Consider the following 8,963-nt stretch of genomic DNA (forward strand, 5'->3'; position numbering starts at 1 on the left):
TTGCTTGAACAAAGCACCATGACCAAAAATTCAAGTTGGCCAGAAAAGAATTTATTTGGTTTACACGTCAGCATTTCTTTTCATCACTGAAGAAAGTCAGGACAAAAACTCAAACAGGGCAGGAATCTGGAAGCAGGAGCTGATGCAGAGGTCATGGAGGGAAGCTGCTTACTGGCTTGCTTCCCATGGCTTGCTCAGCCCAACTTCTTTTTTTAAAATATATATCTATATTTTAGTATTGGAGGGAGGGAGTAGAAAAGAAAGCAGCCCCTATACTGGGCCCTATTCAGTGGCAGCTTCTTGTTCCATAGGGTTAAGGAAGACTTTGAGGAAATAAAAGTTGTTTGGAAAAACCCAAGTGTAATTGCTTTGTATGCTGTGATGGGTAGGAGAGATGAAGTGAAGTGTGAAGGACCCTCACACCTTTCATCTTGCCTCAGACTGTGTCCTGGAACCCTGGGGCGGAGAAAACGCTACTTTCATTCCTGCTTTTTGGGATTGTTGACAGCCACATAGTGATAGAGAGCCACAAGCAAGAAAAGCGACACACCCAGCAGGTTGGCGAAGATGGCGAGCTGCGTGTCCGTGATCATCCTGACCAGTTCCACTGGGCTCCGATGCTACCACTCGCTTTACAAGCTCCAGGTAGCTCAGCCCAACTTCTTATAGAAACCAGGACCAGCAGCCCCCGGATGGCACCACCCACCATGGACTGGACCCTCCCCTGTTGACCACTAAATGAGAAACTGCCTTACCACCGGATCTCATTGGGGCATTTCATCAACTGAGGTTCCTTCCTCTGATGACCCTAGCTTGTGTCAAGTTGACACACAAAACCAACCAGTACACAGCCTTTGTATGACTTTGGTCACAAGACAGTCCTGGCACACCTGGAGTGGCTTGCATTAATGGGTACTGCACACATTACACAATAAGTACTAACATTGCAGAGGTATGATGCTTTCCTTTGGAAAGATTAGATCAGGGCTTTGGTATGAGGAACTTGTTTTACCCCTAAAACGACTTTGTGTAACAATTAATAAACAGGCCTTTGCACAGCACTTCGAGGTTCAATTCATAGGAACTTGCTCCCTGCTTCCAGAGAACCTGAATCACATTCTGGAGTGACCCTCTTTCTTCAACTGACCCTTGCAACACAGAACCCATCTATTTTAGGTCTCTGGGCTATTCCGGCCATTGAGGCCGTGTCACGCATGGGCTCTCTCTCACGGCATGGGACCAGTCTTTGGTGGGCCACTTCCACAAGTTCTGCACATCCATCGCCCCAGCACATCTTGCAGGCAGAATAGAATGTAGGCCAAAGGTTTTGTGGCTGTTTTGGTGTCCCAGTGCCACCACTGGAAGCCTTACCTTGTTACGGAAGTCCCGTACAGGCTCCATGTCCTCCATTACTAGGAATCCTCCTTTAGCGTCAGCCTCATGGATGCCTGGGAGTTTCTCCTGCCTAAGGTTTCCACATTGGCCCTCAGATACCCTCCAGTTTCTCCCTGTATCCCTCCCTGACAACCTGGTCCCTCCTGTTGCCATCTCAGCTTGCCCCAGTCCACCCACAAAATCTATTCTATTTCCCCTTCCCATGGAGATCCATGCATTCCCCCTTCGAGTCCTCCTTGTTACTCAGCCTCCCTGGGCCTTTGGATTACAGCATGGTTATCATTTACTTCACAGCTATTATCTACTTATTAGTGAGTACATACCATGTTTTTCTTTCTGGGTCTCAGTCACCTTACTCAGGATGATATTTTTTCTAGTTCCGTCTATTTGCCTGAAATTTCATGATGCCATTTTTTAATATTCATGGTGTGAATATAAATATACTACATTCTATTTATTCATGTCCCATGTTGAGGGACATCTGGGTTATTTCCAGTCTCTGGCTATTATGAATAACAGTGCTATGAACATAGTTGAACAAGTATCTTTGTAGTAGGATGGAATATCTTTTGAATATATGCCCAAGAGTGGTATAATTGGGTCTTGAGGTAGATCAATTCCCAATTTTCTGAGGAACTGCCATATTGATTTCCAAAGTAGCTGGACAAGTTTGCATTCCCACCAACAGTGGAGGAGTGTTTCCCTTACTCCACATCCTCACCAGCAAAAGCTGTCACTTGTGTTTTTGTCTGACCATTCTGACAGGTATAAGATAGAATCTCAAAGTAGTTTTGATTTTCATTTCCCCTATAGCTAAGCTAAGGGTGTTGAACATTACGTGTTTCTCAGCCATTTGAGATTTCTCTATTGATAATCCTGTTTAGATACGTACACCATTTTTTAATTGTATTATTTGGTTTGCTGATGTTTAGTTTCCTGAGCTCTTCACATGTTTTGGCTATTAGTCCTCTTTTGGATGTGGAGTGGGTGAAAATCTTTTCCCATTCTGTAGGCTGCCACTTCCTGTTGATGGTGTCCTTTGCCTTACAGAAGCTTTTCAGTGTCCTGGAGTCCCATTTATTATTTGTTGATCTTAGTACCTGCACTATTGGTGGAAGGCTTTTAGATGGGTTCTGGAACCTGAACTCAGGTCCTCACGCTTGTGCTTTCTTCAATGAGCCATCTCCATAGCCTTTATATACATTAAATATATATGTTTTCAATGAGCCATCTCCCTAGCCTTATATACATCAAATATATATGTTTTCAATGAGCCATCTCCCTAGCCTTTATATACATTAAATATATATGTTTTCAATGAGCCATCTCCCTAGCCTTATATACATTAAATATATATGTTTTCAAAAAATATGTTTTGGAAAACTGATCAAAGGTGATATGAATTGGTTGGAAATGGCTTGTAAAAAAGGATGATTTCTTAAGGAGACAAGTGTATGTATTTATAATATGGCTATAAAGATAACAAATATAGTTTAAACTGTATTTTTCAATACTGGAATAATTTTATCATAAATATTTGGAATCAAAACTTGTGAGCAGCAAGGCCTGGTAGCAAATGCCTTTAATCCCAGCACTCATGAAGCAGAGGCAGGGGGGGCCTATGTGAGTTTGAGGCCAGACTGGTCTGCATATTGAGTTCTAGGCCAGACAGGGTTACATAGTGAGACTCTGTCTTGGATATTTAAAATATATAATATATATAAACTCAGTATCATCAGTTATGTCAGATTTTTCTAGGCATGGTGCTCAGTATTTGCTGCAACTCCTTTTGTAGACCCTTTATCCAACACCTTGCTCTTTTTCTTCTCTTATCTAATTATCTGAAACTCTAGAGGAGTAGGCACCACCCAATGAGGGTACGCGGCTGCCCGGGTCCTATGGTTGAGATCCAGAGACCTGGGTGTGACATCATCTTTAACAATAAAATGCTCCCTGGGTGAGCCAAGGCCTACATAAGAAGTGCAGATCTGAGGAGCTGCAGCCCAGTTCATCCACCATCATCTCATTCACTGCAGTTTGATACAACACCAGTCGGTGGCACTCCCGAAGGATCATTTCTGAAGTCATTGCATGGTAAGGCCACCTCTTAATTGCCCTTTTAGATTTTGTGAGATTTAGATAATTGAACAAGGTTTTAATACCATTTTTCTGCCAACATTATGCTATTTTTATTGTAAACTCTTAAGGGGAGATGAATTTTGCTAAATATAGCAATAAAAAAATTTATGGTAAGAAAATCATGAATCATCTATTCTTATGATGAAAGCTTCTTGCAAAACCACCTGAAAATACAGAAAATTGATGAATGTTAGCATGATACACTTCAGCGACCTCCTCCTCCTTATTATTATTCAAAAATTTGGAATAAAAAGCAGGCTGGTAGAGAGACAATAATTCTGATGTAAAAAGTTAACAATAATTTATCATGTGGAGTGTATGTTTATTTTCCTGTAGGGTATTCTTATCTATATTTTAAATGCTATGGCTTCTAAGGAGCTTAGCCTGCATACTAAGGTTGCAAAATTTTCCTTTCACTGTTGAATATTCATGGCTTTTACATAAAGAACAGCATTTTCTAATTTGAAATTGTGCAGGCATTTAAGGATGCTCCACGGTCTTTCCAGCTCTTTTCATGGCATCCCTATATAAGAAGTCTTCCCTCCTCAAAAGAACAAGAAATAAAGCGGAGATGTCACTAGGTCACCTGAACTGATAGGACTAAACATCAATGCTCCTGTCCTTGTGCTCCAGTGCTTGTGACTGAGCCTAGATTTTTCCCATTACTCCATCCATCCATAACTGTGCAGTGTGCAGTGATGAGAAGCGGAGCAGACTAGAAGGTCTCATGCTTCTTTTAAGGATGCAGTTTCTTTTTTACAAAGAAAAATAATTCCTATTGTGTGCATCACTTAAAAAGTAGAATAGTTACTATTTTTTAAAGGTGCTACTATAATAAATCTCTGCAACTGTGGACCTACAGATTAAGCCAAAAATATACATATTGACTTATGAGCAAGAAGAAAGAACTAGAAGTTATACTAAGCTGTAACTGTTAAGTTGAAGTCGTAAGATGCAGACACTCATTATTTAAGGGTCAAAGTTCCAAGAACAAGATATACGAAACTAATTGATTTTAAATGCATTGCCATATTTGTGCGTGTATAATCACACACATATGGATATGTGTGTGCATATGAGGCCAGAGGTCAATGTTGGATGTCTTCGTCTCTCATTCCCCACCTATTTTTTTGAAATATTCCCAATACTAGAATTACAGGTGCCCTGTTGCTGTGGGTGCTGGGGTCTGAGTTCAAGTCCATGACTGTACAGCAAGCCCTTTACTACCTGAGCCTCCTCCTAGCCATAACACACATTTTTGTCATTGTAAGAGGTGTGTACATTATTAATAAAGACATCAAAATTAAACCTTATATTTGGACATGGGGGCGAATGCCTGAAACCCCAATGTGCCAGAAACCAAGGCAGGAGGATTGTAACTTCAAGGTCAGCCTGGGATACATAGCAAGATCTCATGATAAAAATAAAACCCAACAAATTTAGTATTTATGGCTGTTTGTGATAGGATCAAATAATCATGAAAACATTGTTTGCTCACTAAATAGTGATAATTTACCTAATTAATAGATTAGTGAATTTCAAGCATATCACAAACACGTAGGAATAGCCAACATAAAAGAGGGAAGAAACAGGAAAAAAAAATTCTTCACTCATCACATGCTTAAAATTTTATGTTAAAGTTTGCACAAGAAATTCAGGGAACTACCTAAGAAAGGCATGTAGCCAACGTCTCTAAGTCATGGGTGCCTGTTATATTACTAATGTATCCATCATTTAAAGAGGCTGATTCCAAAGACACATGAAAAAACAGCTCAGCTGATCACTGCGACATCGGCTAACTGCGGATTGCTTAAGTGGTTGTGAACAACGACTACCAGAACTAGAACACTGACAGTACTCTAAACGTTCTCAATGTTGCTTCTGCTTTTAGTAAAGACGATGTCTGCAACAGCGATGGCTAAAGTCATGATCGTCACGCTGGCCGTTTGTCTTCTCGCCCAAATAGACGGGAAACCCGTTAAGTAAGTGCTGCAGCCCGTGCTGCACTGGGGAGACATGGACTTGAGGGTCTGCGGCAGGTTTTTATGATGCGGGCATGAGGAGCTGACGGCGTGGTCCTCTCTTTCTCTTTTTTCTAGGAAGAGAGCTGTCAGTGAAATACAGCTGATGCACAACCTAGGCAAGCACCTGGCCTCCGTGGAGAGGATGCAATGGCTGAGAAAGAAGCTGCAAGATGTGCACAATTTTGTCAGCCTTGGAGTTCAAATGGCTGCCAGAGATGGTGGTTTCCAGAGGCCCGCCAAGAAAGAGGAAAACGTCCTTGTTGATGCCAACCCGAAAAGTCTTGGAGAGGGAGACAAAGCTGATGTGGATGTATTAGTTAAGGCTAAGCCTCAGTAAAGGGCAACATCATATACTGCTATCTTTTCAAGCTCTCTGAAGATCGTCAAGTGCTAGCTAATACTTCTGTAATGAAAAATCTGGAGTTTTTTTTATTCCACTTTTACTCATTTAAGGTCTCTTTCAATGATTCCATTTCAATAAGTTCTTTTTAAAATATGTTACTGCAGAACTTATAAGAGAATAAATTACACATTTCCACTTCTCTCTTTAAATACAAAATAAAACTTTAGTGATCATGAATCAAATTAAGTAGTGTTTCTTACTTGCTTTTTGTTTGTTTTATAATATATATATATATATATATATATATATATATATATATTGGTTTTCTGAGACAGAGTTTCTCTGTAGCTTTGGAGTCTGTCCTGGAACTAGCTCTTGTAGCCCAGGCTGGCCTCGAACTCACAGAGATCCTCCTGCCTCTGCATCCTGAGTGCTGGGATTAAAGGCGTGCACCACCACCACCCAGTGCATGTTTCTTACTTATTAAAACTGTTCCTCAGGGCTGGAGGGCTGGCTCAGAAGTTAAAAGCACATACTGCTCCCTCAAATGTCTTAAGTCAGTTCCAGGATCTGCATCAGGTGGCCCACAGTCACCTGTAAGACTAATTCCAGGAGGATCCAATGCCCTTGACCTCTGCCGGTGCCTGAGCTCGTGTACACACACTCACATACGTATAAGGAATTTAAGTAACAAAAATCTGAGTGAATCCCATATCTCTTGTCACTATGCATCCCAAACAGTTTTATTGGCATGGGTTTGTAAAACAACACAAGAAAACATTTCCTTAACTCATTTAGCAAAGTTTGATATTTTGAACATTGTCTGTTTTTAATTCCAGAGTGCTAGATCTCCAAGTTCACAATAGCTGTGCACTGTTTTCCCCTTCTTTTCAGAAAACCCAATGAAATACTTAAGAAACAGGGTAGAAAGTGGTCTAAGATTAGACCACAAAGCATTTGCCATTACACAAACTTGGTGTAACCAGCATTAGCTCCTGGGAAATAAAAAAAGGGAAGCTTCTAAAGTGATTGCAATGTCTAAACAGCAGGCCAGCTCAGCACTCTGCTAGTATACAGCACCAGGGTGAAATGGTAGGAAATACCAGGGATTCCAGCTAAAAGGCATCCCTCCATCTGGAAGATTCCAAGAGATCCACATAGACGCTTCGCAATTTACTGTTTTAGAATTAGTTTCTTTTCTTCACCTTTGGATGTTTTGGTAATTTCATTATGATTTCAAAGCATTTAGATAGTATTTCTCCCTCATCCTGCTTTCAACTACTCTAGGACCATGCAACCCCCCATTCTCTTTCCAATATCATGTCTTCCTCTTCCTCCTCTTGTATTTCAAGTTTAACTAGTCCTACTGGCGGGGACATGTCTGGAGGGTGCCATCTACTGGAGCATGGGTAACCTAACACAGGTTACGCCATAGAAGAAAACAGACTCAACCACTCCAGGAGCATCAAAGTCAAAGATGCCTCCGCTAGGATGAAGGCGGGGGCGGGGGGGGGGGGGGGGGGAGAGGTCTCGTGTGTCCCTTCCCTCTTTACTCTGCAGCACTGACTGGCTTGATCTCGCACAGTTTTTATGCTGGCAACCCCAGATTCTATGAATTCATGAGTGAAATAGTCATGTTCAGAAGACATTTTGCAACAGCCTTCCCATGCCTCTGGACTTTCCAATCTTTCTGTCTCTCGCTTTTCTGCAAGGTTCCCTGGCCTTCTGAAGTGAGGAGGTGAAATATATGTCCTATTGGGGACTGAGAACACCACAGTTAACTATTCTCTGCAGTTTGGCCTGTTGTGATTTTCTATATTAGCCACCACTGCACAGAGAAGACTCTGATGAGAAGTGAGAGCTGTACTGTGGGTATAAGTATTTAGAAGGCAGTTTTGATACTGTGTCCCTTTAATAAAATAGTGGCCATGGGGTCTAGGACCTCCCTAACCACAGGCTCTTAGCGAGGTTTATAACATTACACAGGAATTCCCTCATGTGGAATGGGATGTTAAGTCCAATTAGGAAGCTGTTGGCTACCCAATAGCATTCATGACACTATAGAACCAATGGGCATATCCTGTCAGGCCACAGATTATTGGAGCTTGCAAGAGACACGGCTGAGTGGGACCTTTTTTTTTTTTCTCCGCTAGGAGCCTCCTAAGCACATTCCAGCACTATGGAAGCTAGCCAGAAAGGATGATGCTGCCAAGTGAGTATCAGCTTGGTTTCTCTGTATTCTGTCATCAAACTGTGTGGTGCTGTCAGCAATGGGGTCTTACCGTCACGCTCTGGAGAGTAACCAGGAGCAATGACTGTAACTATATGCTTTGATGGCTGTTTTTATTTGTAAAGACCTATCTTTTACTTAATCTTTAATTTTAATGTTTCTTTTCATTATAAACCAAAATATTTTTTATCTTGTGTTGTTCAAAGTTTTACTCTTTTGGCTTTCTGGGCACCCAGTTCCCAAATAAATCATACACACAGAGGTATTCTTACCAATTAATGTCCAACCTTAGCTTGGCTTGTTTCTTTCCAGCTTTTTTTTTTAACTTAAATTATCCCATCTGCCTTTTGCTCATGGGCTTTTTCCTTTTCTTACTAATGTATGTCTCACTTCCACTCTTACCCCATGGCTGGCTAGGTGTCCGGGTGTTTGGGCAGTTGGGCGGCTGGCCCCTCATGTCCTCCTCCCTTGTTCTCTTGTTTGCTCTCTCTCTCTCTTTCTCTCTTCCAGAGTTCTCCTTCTATTTATACTCTGCCTGCCAGCCCCGCCTATCCTTGCTCCTGCCTTGCTGTTGGCCATTCAGTTCTTTATTAGACTAATCAGGTGCTTTAGACAGGCAAAGAATCAAAGCTTTACAGAGTTAAACAAATGCAGCATAAACAAAAGTCACACACCTTAAAATAATATTCCCCAGCAATCTTGTGTTCTTTCTTTACATTCCTTTATGAAAAAAAAATATTTTTTCTAGCTGAGCTTGGTAGTGCACAACTTTAATCCAAACACTTGGGAGACAAAACCAGGAAGATCTCTGTGATTTCAAGGCCAGACTGGT

At 41.4% G+C, this 8,963-nt stretch overlaps 2 protein-coding genes across 2 annotated transcripts; one reads left to right on the plus strand and one right to left on the minus strand.

Annotated features, from left to right (window-relative positions):
* Positions 1-479: 479 nt before the first annotated feature.
* LOC121457341 (dolichyl-diphosphooligosaccharide--protein glycosyltransferase subunit 4-like) lies at positions 480-593 on the minus strand. Its single transcript, XM_041666008.1, has one exon. The coding sequence runs from the start codon at positions 591-593 to the stop codon at positions 480-482; it is 114 nt and encodes a 37-aa protein (XP_041521942.1).
* Positions 594-3,389: 2,796 nt separating this feature from the next.
* On the plus strand, positions 3,390-5,947 carry Pth (parathyroid hormone). The gene is made up of 3 exons (XM_041665957.1): positions 3,390-3,489; positions 5,426-5,516; positions 5,634-5,947. The coding sequence occupies exons 2-3, from the start codon at positions 5,434-5,436 to the stop codon at positions 5,893-5,895; spliced, it is 345 nt and encodes a 114-aa protein (XP_041521891.1). The 5' UTR covers positions 3,390-3,489; positions 5,426-5,433; the 3' UTR covers positions 5,896-5,947.
* The last annotated feature ends 3,016 nt before the right edge of the window (positions 5,948-8,963 follow it).

Source organism: Microtus oregoni, unplaced genomic scaffold (assembly GCF_018167655.1).
Source record: "Microtus oregoni isolate MIOR12 unplaced genomic scaffold, Mior012 000016F_ref0000370, whole genome shotgun sequence".
Classification (NCBI taxonomy): domain Eukaryota; kingdom Metazoa; phylum Chordata; class Mammalia; order Rodentia; family Cricetidae; genus Microtus; species Microtus oregoni.

Bases quoted from the DNA above. Each gene is read 5' to 3' on its own strand.
- LOC121457341 (XM_041666008.1), bottom strand. From the start codon at position 593: ATGATCACGGACACGCAGCTCGCCATCTTCGCCAACCTGCTGGGTGTG.
- Pth (XM_041665957.1), top strand. From the start codon at position 5,434: ATGTCTGCAACAGCGATGGCTAAAGTCATGATCGTCACGCTGGCCGTT. The intron at 5,517-5,633 runs GTAAGTGCTGCA...TCTTTTTTCTAG, and splicing joins ATAGACGGGAAACCCGTTAA to GAAGAGAGCTGTCAGTGAAA.